Source organism: Schistocerca serialis, chromosome 10, assembly GCF_023864345.2.
Source record: "Schistocerca serialis cubense isolate TAMUIC-IGC-003099 chromosome 10, iqSchSeri2.2, whole genome shotgun sequence".
Lineage (NCBI taxonomy): Eukaryota > Metazoa > Arthropoda > Insecta > Orthoptera > Acrididae > Schistocerca > Schistocerca serialis.
Genome location: NC_064647.1, coordinates 213,213,429 through 213,234,528, shown reverse-complemented (window position 1 = coordinate 213,234,528; position 21,100 = coordinate 213,213,429). Strand labels below are relative to the sequence as shown.

Below are 21,100 nucleotides of genomic sequence, written 5' to 3'. Positions count from 1 at the left end.
ATATGATAAACGGGTATTCATTGGACAAATATATTACACTAGAACTGACATGTGATTACATTTTCACGCAATTTGGGTGCATAGATCCTGAGAAATCAGTACCCAGATGAACCACCTCTGGCCGTAATAACGACCTTGATACGCCTGGGCAGTGAGTCAAACAGAGCTTAGATGGCGTGTACAGGTACAACTGCCCATGCAGTTTCAACACGATACCACAGCTCATCAAGAGCAGTGACTGGCGTAGTATTGTGACGAGCCAATTGCTCGGCCACCATTGACCAGATCTTTTCAGTTGGTGAGAGATCTAAAGAATGTGCTGGCCAGGGCAGCAGTCGCACATTTTCTGTATCCAGAAAAGCCCGTACAGGACCTGCTACATGCGGTCGTGCATTATCCTGCTGAAATGTACGGTTTCGCAGGGATCGAATGGACGGTAGAGCCACGGGTCGTAACACATCTGAAATGTAACGTCCACTGTTCAAAGTGCCGTCAATGCGAACAAGAGGTGACCGAGACGTGTAACCAATGGCACCCCATACCGTCACGCCGCGTGATACGCCAGTAAGGCGATGACGAATACACCCTTCCAATGTGCGTTCACCACGATGTCGCCAAACACGGATGCGACCATCAAGATGCTGTAAACAGAACCTGGATTCATCCGAAAAAATGACGTTTTGCCATTCGTGCACCCAGGTTCGTCGCTGAGTACACCATCGCAGGCGTTCCTGTCTGTGATGCAGCGTCAAGGCTAACCGCAGCCACGGTCTCCGAGCTGATAGTCCATGCTGCTGCAAATGTCGTCGAACTGTTCGTCCAGATGGTTGTTATCTTGCAAACGTCCCCATCTGTTGACTCAGGGATCGAGACGTGGCTGCACGATCCGTTACAGCCATGCGGATAAGATGCCTGTCATCTCGACTGCTAGTGATACGAGGCCGTTGGGATCCAGCACGGCGTTCCGTATTAGCCTCCTGAACCCACCGATTTCATATTCTGCTAACAGTCATTGGATCTCAACCAACGCGAGCAGCAATGTCGTGATACGATAAACCGCAATCGCGATAGGCTACAATCCAACCTTTATCAAAGTCGGCAACGTGATGGTACGCATTTCTCCTCCTTACACGAGGCATCACAACAATGTTTCACCAGGCAATACCGGTCAACTGCTGTCTGTGTATGTCAAATCGGTTGGAAACTTTCCTCATGTTAGCACGTTGTAGGTGTCGCCACTGGTGCCAACCTTGTTTGAATGCTTTGATAGCTAATCATTTGCATATCACAGCATCTCCTTCCTGTCGGCTAAATTTGGCGTCTGTAGCACGTCATCTTCGTGGTGCAGCAATTTTAATGGCGAGTAGTGTACATTACTATACGGTTCAGCGTCGCGCATGCGCAAATCATGGGCCACGACTCACTCAGGTGCCCAGGCATGCGTGTAATCTACGTCCGTCCGATGGTTTATTGGAATATAGTGTAAAAATATTAAGGAAATCGGTCAAAAAGTGTCGTGATATTTGGAAACAATCTGAAACTAACTCTTGCCTTTGAACCTTTAAACAAATCTCTCCCACTGCCGGCTCTATGAATTTCATCTCTGTAGAGGAGGTAATACGACCATAACAAGAGATAAATGTCCGTTGATCATGGGCCCTAATATGAGTACCTTAAACGGTGAGAACGCTTGCTTGTCTTTGATAGTGTGAAACACACCCTTCCTACTGAGCAAATACTCACAGATCTTAAGGTATACATTTTAGAGTCCATGTTTGCCGAACTTTTTTTCTTTTTTTTTTCGGGTAAGGAACCTGTCATCATAGAGTGTAATAGGAATTTGGCTTCGTCATGTATAGTGGTATATATTCTGAAGATGACAAGGTGTACTTGAACACTGCAACGGATGTTAGCTTTAAAAGAAGAACGAATATTACTTCGCTGGATAATTCAGGCAATATAAGAAAAATAAGAACGTGAAAGACTGGGAGAAATAATGTATACATTCCTGTGGGGTTGATTTTGGAGTCCACTCTTTCCATTACGTCTACAAATCACCCTCCATGTACTACGTGTAACAGTAGGGCTTTTTTCGAGTGACTCACGAATTTCAAATAATCATTTGGAGTGGAAACCATAGAAAAAACTGTAAACATTAGTTTCAATTAATTTGTTATTTACAATTTGATTCTTCCTAAATTCCAAGAAAAAGACGGCAATATCGTTCCTATACAACAGATATAATAACACAAACATTAACTATATCATAGGGACAATGTGCAAGGAATAGCACAGTACATAAAATGTTTAAGGTGTACGTATCAATGAAAATATCGAATGTATTATGGAACATATGAGACACCTAGTTTATTTACTTCTACTCTTCACATCATATCTCGCAACACAACCAAACATAATCAATAAATAGGTATAAATTTCACTATTCTACACTTCAATGCGCTTTGGCGTGTTAGGGTACCTCATTACGTGGAAATAATTTCGGTGTAATAATAATGGTCAACCTACAAAAGTATAAGTAAAAATAAATTCACCAATTATCGCTAGAACTCTGCTTATTTCGGAAACGGATGAAGTATGTGTGGCCTGAAAGAATCTGAAGCCACTTTCACAACACAAAGTATCTGACCAGCAGGAAAGAAATCTATTTACTCTGAAGTTGTTTCTTCTAGATAAATTCTTCTACTCTGCAGAAGAACTTGCAATTAGAACACATTAGTATGTAAACGTTATCTTTGCTGTTGTCTTCAAGTGTGTTCCAATAGTGGCATATGCTCATTAACTTAAATAAATTTTATTATGTACAGTGTATGGAATATTTGACTAGAGAAAGTCGCGATATGTTCTCGCACGAATTATATTCATACAGTGCGCAATTGTACATGACTTCTGTCTGATGTCCCCAGTGGCTGTGCCTGCGTAAACTTAAGAAAAATTTTAATGTCTTCCCCTCTCCTACCCTGTGGCGTAACATTCCCCATTTATTTAAGAAATTTGTAACTAATTTTACTTCCTACGCCCATAACTAAGCTATTCTGTACATTCAATATGCATAATGCTTTTTCTAGCAATACAACGTTTCCAGAATGAAATTTTCACCCTGCAGCGGAGTGTGCGCTGATATGAAACTTCGTGTCACATTAAAACTGAGTGCCGGACCGAGACTCGAACTCAGGACCTTTCCCAGTCGCAGCAAGTGCTCTACCATCTGAGCTACCCAAGCACGACTCACAACCCGTCCTCACATCTGTACTCGTCTCTTGCCTTCCAAAATTCACAGAAGCTCTCCAACGAAACTTGCAGAACTAGCACTCCAGGATAAATACGATATCGCGGAGAAATGGGTTTGCCACGGTCTGGGGGATGTTACCAGAATGAAATTTTCACCCTGCAGCGGAGTTTGCGCTGATATGAAACTTCCTCACAGATGAAAACAGTGCCTTTGCTTTTCGCGGGCAAATGCTCAACGGTAGGAGACGAGGTACTGGTGTAAGTAGACCTGTGAGGAGGGCTCGTGAGTCGTGCATGAGTAGTATAGACGATGGAGCACTTGCCTGCGAAAGAAAGGCCGTGAGTTCGACACTCGGTCCGGCACACGGTTTTAACACAACGTTTGTCGAGAAAAGATAAACATTGTTGTCCCTGTGATAGTAGCTGGAAGATGAAACCATGTTCTCGCTATGTTACACTTGGTTCTGTTGATTAGTAATATGGTATTTCGCAATTCTGTCATCCCTTCTGATTTTCTGTTCGTGTATAACAGTTGACAATCAACTTTTCTGTTGAAAAAATGTTCAAATGTGTGTGAATTCCTAAGGGGCCAAACTGCTTAAGTCATCGGTCCCTAGACTTATCCGCTACTTAAACTAACTTATGTTAAGAACAACACACACACCCATGCCCGAGGGAAGACTCGAAGCTCCGGCGGGAGCGGCCGCGCAGTCCGTGACATGACGCCTCAAACCACGTGGCCACTCCGCGCGGCTCTAATGAGAACATGGAGTAAATCCAGCGCTAACCAACTTTCTGGAAATGTGGCTATGGGACCAGTGCTTCCTTTTACTCTGAACTGCTTCCATTTTCCGAATAAACAGTTGTTCGTTGGTCTCATCTACCTGGCTGGAAAATGGCTCCACTTGTTATATCTGCTATGGACGTCTTTTCGTTCTGAGACCAATAACTTTTCCGCTAAGGTCATATTTTTGTTCCGAGGCCAGTAACTTTTCCTGAGCCTTTACTTTTACCCATTTATTGATGGTGTCCCACTTAAACGGATATGCATGGATCGTGTTGTTGTTGTTGAGGTCTTCAGTCCTGAGACTGATTTGATGCAGCTCTGCATGCTACTCTATCCTGTGCAAGATTCTTCATCTCCCAGTACCTACTGCAACCTACATCCTTCTGAATCTACTTAGTGTATTCATCTCTTGGTCACCCTCCACGATTTTTACCCTCCACGCTGCCCTCCAATACTGAATTGGTGATACCTTTATGCCTCAGAACATGTCCTACCAACCGATCTCATCTTCTAGTCAAGTTGTGCCACAAACTCTTCTTCTCCCCAATTCTATTCAATACCTCCTCATTAGTGATGTGATCTACCCATCTAATCTTCGGCATTCTTCTGTAGCACCACATTTCGAAAGCTTCTATTCACTTCTTGTCCAAACTATTTATCGTCCACGTTTCACTTCCATACATGGCTACACTCTATACAAATACTTTCAGGAACGACTTCCTGTCACTTAAATCTATACTCGATGTTAACAAATTTCTCTTCTTCAAAAACGCTTTCCTTGCCATTGCCAGTCTACATTTTATATCATCTCTACTACGACCATCATCAGTTATTTTGCTCCCCAAATAGCAAAACTCATTTACTACTTTAAGCGCCTCACTTCCTAATCTAATTCACGCCGCATCACCCGACTTAATTCGACTATATTCCATTATCCTCGTTTTGATTTTGTTGATGTTCATCTTATATCCTCTGTTCAAGACACTGTCCATTCCGTTCAACTGCTCTTCCAAATCCTTTACTGTCTCTGGCAGAATTACAATGTCATCGGCGAACCTCAAAGTTTTTATTTCTTCTCCACGGATTGTAATACCTGCTCCGAACTTTTCTTTTGTTTCCTTTACTTCTTGCTCAATATACAGATTGAATAACACCGGGGAGAGGCTACAACCCTGTCTCACTCCCTTCACAACCACTGCTTCCCTTTCATGTCCCTCGACTCTTATAACTGCCATCTGGTTTCTGTACAAATTGTGAATAGCCTCTCGCTCCCTGTATGTTACTTCTGCCACCTTCAGAATTTGAAAGAGAGTATTCCAGTCAACATTGTCAATAGCTTTCTCTAAGTCTACAAATGCTAGAAACGTAGGTTTGCCTTCCCTTAATCTTTCTTCTAAGATAAGTCGTATGATCAGTATTGCCTCACGTGTTCCAATATTTCTACGGAATCCAAACTGATATTCCCCTAGGTCAGCTTCTACCAGTTTTTCCACTCGTCTGCAAAGAATACGCGTTAGTATTTTCCAACCGCGACTTATTAAACTGATAGTTCGGTAATTTTCTCATCTGTCAACACCTGCTTTCCTTGGGATTGAAATTACTATGTTCTTCTTGAAGTCTGAGAGTATTTCGCCTCTCTGATCACCAGATGATAGAGTTTTGTCAGGATTGGGTCTCCCAAGGCTGTCAGTAGTTCTAATGGAATGTTGTCTACTCCCGGAGCCTAGTTTCGACTCAGGTCTTTCAGTGCTCTGTCAAACTCTTATCGCAGTATCATATCTCCCATTTCATCTCCATCTATATCCTCTTCCATATTCATAATATTGTCCTCAAGTACATCGCCCTTGTATAGACCCTCTATATACTCCTTCCACCTTTCTGCTTTCCCTTCTTTGCTTAGAACTGGGTTTCCATCTGAGCTCTTGATATTCATACAAGCGGTTCTCTTTGCTCCAAAGGTCTCTTTAATTTTTCTGGTGGCAGTATCTATCTTCTCCCTAGTGAGATAAGCCTCTAAATCCTTACATTTGTCCTTTAGCCATCCCTGCTTAGCCATTTTGCACTTCCTGTCGATCTCATTTTTGAGACGTTTGTATTCCTTATGGCCTGCTTATTTACTGCATTTTTATATTTTCTCCTTTCATCAATTAAATTTAATATTTCTTCTGTTGCCCAAGGATTTCTACTAGCCCTCGTCTTCTTACCTACTTGATCCTCTGCTGCCTTCACAACTTCATCCCTCAACGCTACCCATTCTTCTTCAACTGTATTTCTTTCACCCATTCCTGTCAGTTGTTCCCTTATGCATGGATTGTAAAAATCGATATTGTACATTTACTCCTGCTACTCAAAATTGTATGGTGATATATACACTAGCTTTGTCAGTACTAACTTTAACAACAGATGTGTGATGAAACAAGATTATATTTTTCTGTTACAGGTACGACGTAGGGCAACCCCGTGGGAAAGTCCCTTTGTGCTTGTTGTAATCCTGTCGCAAGTTGCTCTCAGTTGTCCATTGACGGCAGCGCTACAATTTCGATCCTTGCATCCCCCAAGTTTTCTGCTAACGACCTCAGTAACTTCGCTACTACCATTCTCTTATGAAGCGCACTCCGGTGACTTTGCACCTCTTTTCAGTTTCTATTTAGGGTATCTACGGTGCTCTGTGTGTACTGTTCTAATACTGTTGTTAGCTTCCCCACTGTTTTGACAACATTCATTATCCCCTATTCCATCATTGCTATTTGTGTCATCTCCTGTACGATTCCTGTCGTGTCGTTCGAGCTTAGTACAATCACGTTGTCTGCTGTTCCAAACACAGCTCTTAATAACCACCCACCTGCGTCTAACCATCTTCTTCTCTTCCGTACTAGTGATCGCGGGGCTACTTCCGGCAATTGCTGCAATTGAGCCCTTAACGTTTCACAGGAAAGCTTCAACTCTTGATACTCGGTATTGGTAGCTTAACGGATATCGTCAAATAAAAGAGGACTTGAATGGAAAAGAACTCATACCATAGTATGCTCACCTTTAATCGTAAAATCTCTGGATAAGGTTAATCCTCGATTGTAAGGTATTAGCTGGAACCACTTAATAATAAGATACATGTGCAGTGTCTCAATCAGCTGCAACATTTCAGGCCCCTCGGGTATCTGCTTTCCGCATTGCTTTCCAAACGCCTCTTGAAGAGGAAGTGGCCGTCTATGATAAGTCAGTAATCGCTCACTTAGCAGCGCTAGCCTGCAAAATAAAACACGATACCATCCTCAAGAGTGTCTCTAATTGAATGAGAAATAACTAGTTTTTGAATACACTCGACTCAGACTCTTATATAGAGCTTGTACCTTGTATGGAATATCTGGCAAGAGAAAGTCACAATGTGTTGTTGCACAAATTATATTCGTACAATGTGCAGTTAGCAACAAAATATAAATACAGCGTAAAAACCGCAGCTGCTATGGACTATTAGAACAAGAGATATCAGTCGTCAAATTTACGAAAACCATAAGTACGAATTATTTATTGCACAATTGTATTGTTTGAAACAAATAGTCAATAATATGACATGAAACATTCTTTAACAGAGATTACTTTCTTGACTACACTATTGGAGGCAAAAAATGTTTAACTGAGCAATAACAGCACGCCCAGTGCATAGACAGTTTTCGCAGTGCGCACGTTTGATGAAAGCAGGTTGGTCACACTTCTCATGGAAAGTCTTCCGTTAATCCATCTTCGAAACAGTACTGTACAGGTGTTTTGAATACAACAGAAGGGTCTTCGGTGGAGTCGCACCGAAAACACGCAAATCTGATTAAGTTGGAGAATCGTGCCGTCGAGAACTAGAAATACAGAAACGACTGGAGGCTTAAGAAGTGGTCTCTATGCCATATATTATTGTCATACTATAACTCTGTAATAAATTTCAGAAAATTTTTGGGTGGACGGAAGAAGAAAACGTCAGCAGATTGCTAAATGCCTGTGCTCTTTGGCCGGCCGAAGTGGCCGTGCGGTTAAAGGCGCTGCAGTCTGGAACCGCAAGACCGCTACGGTCGCAGGTTCGAATCCTGCCTCGGGCATGCATGTTTGTGATGTCCTTAGGTTAGTTACGTTTAACTAGTTCTAAGTTCTAGGGGACTAATGACCTCAGCAGTTGAGTCCCATAGTGCTCAGAGCCATTTGAACCATTTTGAACCTGTGCTCTTTGCTGGAATAAGCTTCCTGATGAATTCAACGCCTTCAGGAACTATAGAGTTGTCTAGTACGTCATCTCTGTTAGCTGTCCAGGAGTCAACGAAACAAAAAGACTTCAGTTTTTTCTTGTACACCTGCCAGCATCACTTGTTCTAGGAAGACTTTTAAATCCCTCTTCATCATATAAGCAGATTTGCTACAAAACGTCCTGCCGTTGTATAAATTTATATTCATTAAGCTTCCTGATGAATTCAACGCCTTCAGGAACTGTAGAGTTGTCTAGTACGTCATCTCTGTTGGCTGTCCAGGAGTCAACGAAATAAAAAGACTTTAGTTTTTTCTTGTACACCTGCCAGCATCACTTGTTCTAGGAAGACTTTTAAATCCCTCTTCATCATATAAGCAGATTTGCTACAAAACGCTCTGACGTTGTATAAATTTATATTCATTTTTGCAGGAAATGGCCAATGGGCTCCGATGCAGGGTTATAAAGGCTGGAGCAGATGAAACACATGTTTTTCACTATTGAATGACTGGGACACGGTTTGATAAAAATAATAAAAAGAAGCATTAAGTGATAGATATTTAATTCAGTTTTGAAATATACATACTTTAATTAGGTTGGAAAAATAATGTCTTGGAGATGACGTCCTTCTTGCTGGATACACATTTGGATCCTCTCCAGAAAGTTACGCATGGCTCTCTCCTACATTTCATTCGGCACGGCTTCAATTTCCTGACGAATGGAATTCTTCAAGTCATCGAGTGTGCGAGGCTTTTTCATGTAGACTTTTGATTTTAAATATTCCCACAAAAAGAAGTCGCATATCGACAAATCGTGTGCGCGGGGGGCCAGTAAACATCACCATATCTCGAAATAACGTGTCTTGCGAACATTTGTCGAACCACTTCCACGGATGCTCTCGCCGTTTGAGCTGTGGCACCGTCCAGATGAAACCATATTTCTCTCACGTTCACTTGACGCCTTTCAAGTTCTGGATGAAGAAATTTGTTTAACATTTTAACGTAGCGCGCTGATGTCACAGTAACTGCAGTTCCTTCCTCTTCAAAAGATTGGGTCCAACAATCCCCATCTTTGAAATGCAGCACCACACAGTTACTTTTAAACTGTGGAGTGGTCTTTGGTGTTGTTCATGTGGATTCTCCAGCGCCCAATAGCGACAATTCGGAACATTTCCTAATCTAATTCCCTCAGCATCACACGACTTCGACTACATTCCATTATTCTCGTGTTGATTTTGTTGATGTTCATCTTATATCCTACTTTCAAGACACTGTCCATTCCGTTCAACTGCTCTTCCAAGTTCTTTGCTGTCTCTGACAGTGCTTCATCACTCATGAAGACTGTAGCACCCATTACGCGACAAAACTCTCTGCGCTGCACAAAATCCCCTTCACTAAGCTTCTGGACTATCGTTATCTTGTACGGGTGAAACTAAAGGTCATCATGTAAGATGCGGTGAAGCGAAGGACGTGACATACCTAGCGTTATAGCCTGTCGTCTAGCCGATCGTTTCGGACTAGCAAGAACAGCCGTTCTGACTCGGTCTACAGTGTCCGGAGTACAAACTGAACGGGAAAGACCAGGGGGTTTCTTTCTCATCCCAGATCCAGTACTTCTAAAAGCTGCAACCCATCGGATTACAGTATTTCGATCATGCACTGCTCCTCGACATCCAAATCTAAAATTTCGACGAAAAAAACGTTGCACTGTGAATATGGAATCATTGTTTCTGAAGTACTGCTCGACAATAGTGCTCGACAACGAACACACGATGCTGTACGCTCCAACACTCCATAGCGACTGAAACCGCATTGTATGGGCAGCCTGCCAACATTCACTCAAGGTCAATACCCCCTTTCGTCGCTGTGTACTAGCGCCGTGTACAAGCCGTTCAAAAAGCATGCGTTTTCCCTGCCCCACTCTGTAGAAATGGGGTAGCAGCGTACCGTGCATCACAATCCCAGGCATTATCAAATAGGAGCATGGGTTGACGATGGAGCCGACAAAGGAGCGAGGTTAGCACACTGGAGTCGCATTTGGGAGGACAACGTTTCAAAACCGCGTCTGGTCAAACACGTCTGCCATCTGCTGTGTCGCAGTACTTCCGTGGCACTCGCCAGTTAATAAATTTTTCACGTCTCTTACTCAAGGAAAACAAAATTTTGAGTTTTCCATCACGTGACCAAACCTTTAAACATAATGATTTTTAAGGTTTAATTATATAAAAATTACAGATACTTTGTGAGAACATTCATCGAAAATACTATTAGAATGGTGTAATCATTCAGAATAACAACAATCCCAACGGTATTTTTAACACAGAAAAGTAACTCGTTGATTTGTAATGTAGCTGTGTTAAGGGGGTTAGGACGTCAAACGGGCCGACTTGGAGCAGGAGAAGCACCATAGGACATTTTATTTTCCACTGTCTATACTTTTACAAATAAATTCATAAAATTTTATCAGCATAACCAGGAAGGATTCAGAATTTACACTCATAGCAGTAGAAGTTCGAAAACATAACGAATTATTTTTTTTTACATGTGAAGTTTCATCATTTTTTTCACTTACTAATGGCAGCATTTGTTGCTATAGGTACACTTCTCATCATAAGTATGATTGAGGGTTCGATGAATTTTGCACAGCATACAAACCATTCTTAAAGGTGTATGAAACTCTAGAATGTTCCAAAACTATTAAAAACTGTGGTAAAAATTGAGATGATTAACTACAAAATTTGTGTTTTTTTCTAAACATGTAGTTTAAAATACAACAGATCATTGGTTTTTTCATAAATTAAATAAATTCTAGAGCTTCATACACCTGTGAGTATGGTATGTATGCTGTGCAAAATTCATCGAAGAACCTCTCTAACTTATGAAGAAAAGTGTACCTATAGCAACAAATGCAGCCATTAGTAAATTAAAAAATGATGAACTTTCACACGTAAAAAAATATTATTTTTTTATGTTTCCGAACTTCCAATGCAATGAGTGTAATCCTGAATCCTTCCTGGTCATGCTGACAAAGTTTTATGAACTTATTTCTAAAAGTATAGACACTGGAAATTAAAATGTCTTGTGATGCCTCTCCTGCTCCAAGTCGGCCCGTTTCACGTCCTACCCCCCTTAAACAAAGACACTAACTCCACCCATACGGGAGATCTTCCGAGATTATCTCTAAGGAAAAAGTAATCAGAAAGAAAATAAATATAACACACTCGTTGCTATTTTGGGAAAGAGAATGTAAACCTGGAATACTTTTCATACTCACGGAAATGCGTAACGACCCGGATTTGGGTCGACTGCGTCCAGTTTCATTCTGTCCATTTCCTCATTTATAGCAACGATGTCTTCCACCACTGCATTCAGTCTCATACGAAACCAGTCTGCGAGCTTTCCCATCTGCCTCGCCCAAACCTGCAGCCGCTCTTTAGGCAGTGTTCTACCCTGCAGACAGAAATACAGATCTTACTGTGTCCGTTTAACATTTAGTGAAGCAGACATTGAAATTTGTGTCATTAAAGCGCTGCGACTAATATGAGCAAGAGTAAAACAGTTTATCAGATTGTCAAATTTTTTGGTGAAATAGGAAATGTTTCCAGTATATCAAAAATTTTATGAAAAAGTAGATACTTGTGCACATTGAGAAAGATTTAAGGCGACCCACTGGTAAATATCGTTATTGGCAATCAAACGTACACACGTAATAAAATGTTGCAATACAAGGAAAAAATTCACACACACATTTTAAAAACAGCTTAACTAATTTTGTTCCACTGATGATAACAACGAAACCAGATTACATTGTATGGAAGTAAATACAATATTTAAGAAATAGTTTTCTGATGTCTTGCAACGATTCAAGTTAATAGATTCGAAAAGTTTACATCTAATTGGATATTAATTTGAACCACTTAAACAGTGGAGCTGCCTAATACTGTCAAGTTGCAATAGGAAACAATGTTCGATTGCGCAACATGAACCAAGATTTCCTACAAACAATACCATAAAAAAAACTAATAAAGAATTCGCATGCTACTCCAAAATACACTTAAAACTTTTTTCGTTATGTACCTAACATGACTCTTTAAAAAAATAGACAGGGTAGCGTAGGAAAACGTGGCATCAGAAAGATAATTCCGCACCGAAAGAAAGCTGCAGGCTCCATAAATGGACTCTTGGTACCACATATTGACTTTTAATTGAAGCTGTCTAATCTGAAATTGGCTGTCTTAGGACAAAGCATTCTACTATAGTTTAACATGGTAGACTTAAAAGTAGCCTGCTGGATTCAACAACAGATATTGTAGAGAGGAAACTAAGCCAGACAAAGTATGAAACGGAAAGGTACATGAAGAAATAGGGGAGGAGGAATCCACTGGCATATGTACTAAAGCACCCAGAGATAGTCATTATACGACTGGTCAGAGTGTCAGACTAAAATTAGGTAATGGAAATTTTGTGCAAGAAGTCACTAATAAAGCTATATTGTTTCTTTTCTAAGTTAATGGACAGGCGCTAACAGGAAACGATGTATGTGTACTAAAACTTGTATTACTGACTGAAAGAAACATTTCGCGTTCTGCGCAAGGCTAATGGCCAAAATCTGTATTAATGAAAGAGATTTGTTATTGGCGACGTGCTTGTTTAATCAGCTCAAATTGTGTGCTAAAATGGAAACAACACATATGTTAATTTCAGTTATCCCCTAGGTACGCATATCTAGAGCTCTTGTGCCTTGCTTTTATCGTGTTATTCAACCATGTTCACTACGGAGGCGTAGTATGGGGAAGTTTTACCACGACAAAAATGAAAAGAGACTCATACTACAAAGAAAAACCATTTTGATAGTACTGAAAAAGAAGAATGCCACAATGCTCTTTTTAATGATTTTAAATCTTCACTTTTCCATGTCTATATATAAAAGATCATTGTGACCACATTAACAGATCTCGGAACCATTACTCTTGAAACAGAAAACAACTGTTGTGCCTTTCATTTCAACAGGCTTCAGATTTTTGAAACAGGGAGTCAGTATGTCAGTATCAAATTATTACAAGAACTCCCAATAAACATACGAAATCTCAAAACAGAGAAGACGTTTCTAGAACTCTGAAAAGATTTGTGATGGACAAAGGAATCTACAATGTGGTGGGGCTACATGAGCAAACAGTGGGCTGAAGCCACTTGTTGACCCTGTGAGTAATGACTTTTATATATGTTGTAGGTACCTCTTCAATGGGTTCGGTATTTTAACTGCATCTACACAGTATAGTTCGCAAATGAAATTCCTCATAAATAAATCAGAATCTGAGAAGACTAACGCTGTCGATATGAAAACCACTAGAAGAAAATGTGACTTTTGTTACACGTTATAAAGCTGTCACTGACTCGTATAGACTTTCATTGCCCATCAACATAAATATTTAATCCTTTGCGCAATAACATAAAATGTTTAACAGGTAGTATTGCTAGTTTCAAATTTAGAAGCATTTCTCCTAGGCAACTCCTTCTATTCCATACATGAATCGTGAAGTATGATGAGATTCTCAAAAAGACTCGAAAAGATCACTTTCGGTGTTACAAGATTTTTGATTGCCTTTATTCACAAAAGCGCCGGTGCCTTAATGTATAGCGTCAATGTTTGATGATTCAAATCTCGCTACTGACAATTCTTTTTTATTTTCGTTTCAATTCTGTACTTATTATCATTATTTTTAATGGGGGTAGCACCTTTCTATTTTCAATTAGTGGTTGCACGAAAATAAATTAAAAATTGGCTCATACCTGCGAAATGCCTCACTCTAAACTCAAAAAAATTAAGTACACCAATCTCACTCTTCCATCCCTAGAATTAATAAATGTACTTTTTGCTCATACATCCACCGATTAAAGGAAAAAGGAGTCAGTGAACATTTGGAGTAGAGATATGAGACATACATGAAAAATGTTTATCATATACACTGTCCTCCTTTTTCACTCTCCTTTACGGATGAAAAATCTGTTAGATCACTCCTGTGACTCTCAATGTTTCAGGTGTCTGTTTTAGTTTGTTCCGTTAACCACCATTCACATCAACATATGTTGTAAAGTACTGATTTTCAGACGCTCTACATTGATTTCAAATTTCACGTAAAAGTTGACAGAATTTATGGAGCTTGTATTTGCCTGTCCTTGCTGGTAAAGAAAAATTTCAAACTCAGTTTTATTACGATCCAGAAAACCAGACATTGTGTCTGTTTCGCTATCACCGTCGGCTATTGCCACATTACTATTTAATTTTTCTATTTTTTATTTGTAGGTGGTTGCCTGAGAACTGTTCTCTATAAATAAGCGCCCATTTTAAACCACTTTGGTTAAAAAATCGCCTTTGCAATGTTTTATAACCACATGACATACCACACGTGCAGATTTACATTTCACATTAAGGCAGCGATTTTTTTATTGTCGGCTAGTTACAGTCTTCTTGTTACATTGGTTCTTTTATTTGCTTATTGCAACGTAGTTTAACATTATGGCATCCCAGACGTGTTTGTTATTCATAAAGTACCCTATTAACAGCGTTACAGAATGATTACGTGAAATATTCTGAAAATACAGCGCATGATTACTTTTTGTTACATATTCAAACACTCGCGTAGTGTTTACGATAAATAGTGCTAAACACTGAGTAGTTCCGTTGAGCGACGCCAGGCAAGTAGAAATAGTTATAATTTTCCATTGTAGATTTTATATCAATTGAAGTTTTAGGAATGTTTGTTTGTTATTTGTTTAATGATCCACGATAGAATTCAAAATGGTTTTCTAATGGTTTTCTGGCTACTCAGCAGAAGGTATTCAGAGGACATAATGTGAAGACAACAATTTCATGCCCCTTATATACTGGATTGGTTGCTAAGCAATTTCAGTTATCAGTACTCAAATGTCTGTCACTCCAAAAAGACAACTTTTACAAACGCCAACCTTTTGCTGGCGTGGGTGCTTGCTCAGATAATTGTCCTAAAAGGACAAATTATCTCAGCGGGACAGGGACAGCCGCCATCGCGACCTTAGGACCCCGCGGGGCCCCATTTTTTTTTTATCAGTTGCTGACCCTCATGAATCGAAACATGACTGCGTCGCGTCGTTTCATGATTCGAGGGTCAGCAACCAATCTCCGGCTTTTGGGCGGCAGACGACCTGAAAGGCATTGTCGGGACTAAATTTTACTTACTAAAACTGTCTTGATATAAAATGAATTGATGAATTGTACTCGCTATGTATCCGATGTCTAATGGTGAAGGTTACAAATTTATGTTTTGCGCCATATGTGTCAGTTGGTAACTGAATGTAAGTAAGAATTTCACACAGGAAGTATAATTATATTTGGGATACGAAATATGAGGGTACATAATTTTTAAGGTTTGTAGGTACAGGAAAAATCGTCAAGCAACTTTAATGGAAATTCTCATATCTCTTATGAAGTCTTCACGAGGCCAAATGGAAGTTTGACGACAATAAATGTTACCACCATTGTGTATGCTCAGAAGTAAAAATCATATTTCAGGCGTAAATAGCGAAAAGACTTGATTATTATTTAGCGCGACAGCAGCATACAATCATGTAATGAACTTCAAAAGAGGTTTCCTGAATTGCAGAGGCCGTTTTAGCTATCAATAATAGTCAATTAATAGTTAAAGGGTGCCAAATAACTACTTCACAGAATTAGGATTTCCGTGCATGTGAGCTATCCTGAGTGATTTGAATTGACTTTTAACGGCATTTAGACTTTGGTAAAGAACTTATAGTACCGAAAGGCACATGCTATACGTTTGCTGTTGTTTTTCAAGCCCATTACAACAAATATCGAGCGATATTTTAGCATTCATTATCCCGATTATTAATTAGATTGTTACCTCTGTCTAGAACGAATTCTGAATTTCTATTTCTGTCTTTTTTTATACGAGCTTGATTTTTTGGTCCAGACAAATACGTAATAATATTACAAGATCCGCTTCTAACATTTGTAGGATATTTATTTTTCCTCCGTTTAGTTATTCCATCTTTCCCTTAAAAAAATGCATCCTTTTGAGTTACTTCTTCCTGTGATTCATATTACTCATTTTCTGACACTTCTTGTTCTGTTCCTGAATCACGACCGCTTTCATGAACACAATCCTTAGTCTCTGAGTCAGCGCTATCACTGTGAGCATCTTCATCACTCAGCTCGTTAAACCATTTCAACCATATTTACTATTAAAACAGTCTTGATCACAACTCTTAGTAGCGGTTCTCCAGCAGAACGAGGTTCTTACTCATTGGTCTGAAGATGACCACAGTAGTGGTCGAAACAGGTCACTGTAATAAATAATTTGTGATCAAGACTGTTTTAATAGTAAATATTTGTAACACATTCATCATCCCATAATGTATTCAAAAGTAATTAGCTTCAATCATGCATTAGGATCTCTACTAAACTCGGTCCGAGGTTATTTTGCCTTTGACATCTCTTCCACAATCTAAATATAAAGAGAATACTAAGTAACAGGGAAGGTAACTGCAATCAGTTTCAATACGTCTAAATTTAAGCACATAAAATATCGATTCAGTCTAGGAAAGCAATAAAGTAATACAGACTTACATTGTTTCAGATTGTGGCAGCAGATCTCGCACGGATGACAAGTGTCCACCAGACTACAATAATGTTTCATAAACAATTTATCTTTCGTAACTGAAAGCCAACAATGATTGGAGCTAACACCTGCAGAGGTAACAGAAAGGTACTGAAAATGGCGCGAACTCAAACCAGCCCTGTCAGACAAAATTGAGCGGGAAAGTCACGTGGATGACGAGTGTCAGCCGCGCGAGCAACGGAGGGTTAAGGGAGGAGGAGAGGGAACTTCATTTTAATAGGTTATTGCGGAGGCGGGAGAACGTAACCTCTGCTGTCTATTGGCCCTTGTACTATGTGCCATGATTGGTGGCCACCGTCGAATGAGAAGTTGGCTGCTGTTTACCAAATGCTGGACGTCTTCCGCGCGGTGGCAGTTACTTAATATTAGCAATCGGAATAAATATATGCTCAACTGTAAATTCTTAAACAAATAAACATTGTTATTGCTTAATATTAAAGGTTCGGGTGCCACAGTAACACAAGACTTGCCATAGAGTGGAATATTCCACTTGTACTTACAATCCCTTCGAGGGCGAGCGGGACAAAATTGTGCATAGTGTTGTTTATTCCAAATGATATTAACTCAGCGCGGTGCTGAACCAGTGTGGTCATGTACTGATGATAGCCGTCGGACAATATCTTCACCTCTGAAACAAAGATACCTATTGTGCAGAATGAACTGCAAGCAGTTGGAGTAAATTTAGACATACATGCATACTAAGCAAATCATTGCGATGTTGGTACTTCACACTGCTCTGTAGTAATTAATACAGTCTTGCACTCGTCGTCCGTATAAGAACAATTCGTGACCTGTCGTGGTTCATGCCGTACTGCAACTAGGGATTATCATTCCACGATATTGCTGTTTGTGTTGGTTGTGCTCACACGTCATTCATGCGAATCCATGCTAATGTTATAAATGTGAAAGTACTAGCACAACACATTTGTCTATTTGAAGAATATAACCCGAAATAAAGAACAATAATTACTCTTCAAGAAAGCTAGATAGTTTTCAGCTTTTGAGCTTTGTTATATTTTCAATATCCCTTCATTGTTTGATATGGTCTGTGAGCCAGATCGCTGGTCGATCATCAGCGATCGGCTTGTTATCTTTGGCGCGTCCGCGGGCATGAGCATCTTTGCGTTTTCGGCTGTGGCGCGCGGGACGGCGAGAGGCAGTCGGTTTGGGGCGGCCAGTGAGACTGGCGGAGTGGTGGCTCGGGCGTTAAGCACACGTGTGATGTCTGTTACGCTGGGGCTGTTTGCTTATCGTGAAACTCCTGCGGCGGTTACTGGTTGCCTGGAAGGCATTTCATACAAACTGTGCCAAGCCTCGCAGTGAGAGGGGAGTCCGGAGTTGGTGTTGGCCAAGATGTTTGTAGAAATTGAGGTGCCTGTGTGAGAAGCACGGCGTGGGCCTGTTGGTTGCTTCGTCCTTCTGGCAGCCACCGCAAGCGGATGTTCGGCCGGAATGTCTACAGTTTGTGGTGAGCATAGTGCGATGTGCTCCCAGCCTGACTCTTAACCTGTGTTATTTGTGGGTGCAGCCACCTTGTCTGTTACTGCTTCCGGGTGTCCTGTAAGATTTCACAGGAAAACTGTGTTTTTGTGGCGTTCTGCGTTTCTTGCTCAGCCTCCGCCTAGAAAAAGGAAAGATTTGTGCCTCAACTGAAAAGGGGGGGGGGGGGGGGGTTTCGATTGGACATCTTTTGGAATTCCTTAATGCTATAATTTAAACACATAAAAAAAATTGTTCTTTCAGAATAAGCGCCTGTTTCTTTGGGACACTGGAGTTCAAACAGGAGTGACGTAATGTTAATGAGTATTTGTTATTAGTCAGATTAAGTGTATTTAATGTCTTGCAGTTTTCTGGGGCACGCAGCTGTGTTATTGATCTCATTTTGAAATGTTCTGTCGGGTGAATGACTGCTCCCCACTTCAGTATATTCTTTTGAGTAGTATTGTTTTTTGGATATTTGTCAGTGGGGTGTATTGATTCAATTTTGTTTTTCTCTTTCTTTTGAATTACGGAGAATTGTTTAGTTTATCTGGTTATTGGCTTAAATCGCGCTTCACGCACTAAATCAACTGACATTGAAATTGTTTTGTTTATTCCTGTTTAATGACAGACAGATTCAAATGTAACTGCATTTATGTTATTTGAAATAAATGTGTTGGATTGACCTTAATGAATTATGTGCAATCGTAGTGAGGGACCCAGTCCTTCATTAGTGCTTAACAGCGGCGTGTGGTTCGGGTTGTGAGCCCCGTGCTCCGACCAATCTGTACAATGTGACTACGTAGGCTTTCCCGGCGTAATAAGTCTTGAAAGTCTTTTCGGGTTTGCTGCCGGATCCTAAAATCAACTTGACTGGCACTGAGGACTTCAGCTTTGCAACCAACGTGCTTCTGGAGATACGTGGACGATACCTTCTTCGTATGGCCGCATGGACGTGATGCTCTTAACAGGTTTCTGGACCACTTCAACTGTCTTCATCCCCGTATCAAATTTACTATGGAGGTTGAAAATGATGGGATGCTTCCATTTTTAGACGTTATGGTTTATAAAAAACCAGATGGAACTTTGGGACACAGCGTTCACCGAAAGCCGACACACACAGATTTGTATCTGCACCCTAAGAGTTGTCATCCACCACACCAACGTAGTGGCGTCCTTAGGACTTTGGTACGGAGAGCATATGCCATTTCCGACGCAGACAGCTTAACCCAAGAACTTGAGCATTTGATGACTGTTTTTAAGGAAAATGGATACACCGAGAAACAGATTCGTCGGGCTATGGAATTTGGACCGTCTCCGGAGGTGTCCGAAGAGGAACATAGATCTGTGGCCTTTCTTCCTTATGCTGGAGGCTTATCGTTTAAGATTCGACGAATTTTAAGGAGTTTTAACATTAAGAGTGTGTTCCGTCCACCCTCTAAGATTAGGGCTCTGCTCGGCTCTGTGAAGGATGATTTGGGACTTAAGAAACCCGGGGTGTACAAAATCCCGTGTCAATGTGGGAAAGCTTACGTTGGCCGTTCTATTCGCACAGTGAATGACAGGTGTGTGGAACATCGCCGTCACACGAGGCTACAACAGCCGGAAAAATCGGCCGTAGCAGAACACTGCCTGAATGAGAGACATAAAATGAAATTTGAGGAAATTGTTGTTATTGCCAACATTTCCGGTTTTTGGAATAGTGTGTATAAAGAGGCGATCGAAATTAGGTTGGCTGATAATTTAATCAACAGGGACAATGGGTTTCCTCTTAGCAAAACGTGGAATCCTGTATTATCTCGCATCAAAACTGAACGTTCTTCGATGCGGCCTTGATTGCGATATATCGTTGCCAGCAGTGTTTCACTAAGGGCGGCGCCACCTCCCTGTTTTGGAAGTCAGAAACCGTGATGGGCGGCGCATGCGCCGTGTACTGAACGGTGGCCTATATAGGACGTCGAATTGCAATCTTGCGTCAGTTCTCAGCGGGACTCATCAGCAGAAGCAGCATTTCCTGAAGATGGTGAACAGTTGGATCGCCGAAATATCGAGTCAAGTTGATTTTAGGATCCGGCAGCAAACCCGAAAAGACTTTCAAAATCTGTACAATACGATTGAATGTAATGAATACAATGCTTATAAAGTCGTCCATGTGTTTAACCAGTACGTCCATACTAATATCAGCAGGAAACCCACTGCATTTTAGCCACTTTGTGTCACGTGTCACTTTAGTTTCTAAGACGCGTGATCAGAAGCGTCAACTGTTGGTGATCATGCGGTTAGCGTTCTTGACTTCTGTCCGTGGAAACCTAGGTTAGATTCCCGGCCGGCTCGAACTTTTTCCGTTCGCGCTTGGATATGCATATTTTGTCATCATCATAATTTTACTATCATAGACGCTCAAGTCGCCGAAGTGGCGCCAGATAAAAAGAGTTACACCAATCGCCAGAACTTCCCGAACGGTGGCTTCTGGCCAGTAAAGAAGGCTATAATATGTGAGGGCAACCGCGGATAATAGCTAGTATGGAATATATGTGTTCAGGAGGGCTATGCAGAATCTAATCTCAACGTTACTACCACCAGGGAATACATTGCCCACTCTGCTGTACAGAATCGTACAGCCACATCGTGTCGTGTCAGTAGAAGCGCTTGTTTACAGTCTCATCTACATCTACATCTACGTCATTAC

The 21,100-nt window shown here is 40.8% G+C and overlaps 1 protein-coding gene across 2 annotated transcripts in view; it reads right to left on the bottom strand.

The window, feature by feature from the left end:
* Window positions 1-21,100, bottom strand: part of LOC126424892 (uncharacterized) — a 62,864-nt gene that overhangs the window by 16,112 nt on the left and 25,652 nt on the right. The window contains exons 4-6 of one of the 2 annotated variants that reach the window (XM_050087724.1): window positions 17,433-17,560; window positions 11,532-11,707; window positions 7,068-7,279 (exon numbers count right to left, since the gene is read on the bottom strand). In XM_050087724.1, the coding sequence (XP_049943681.1) occupies window positions 7,068-7,279; window positions 11,532-11,707; window positions 17,433-17,560 (516 nt within the window). The remainder of the gene's footprint in view (window positions 1-7,067; window positions 7,280-11,531; window positions 11,708-17,432; window positions 17,561-21,100) is intronic. The other variant, XM_050087725.1, reaches the window with a different exon arrangement.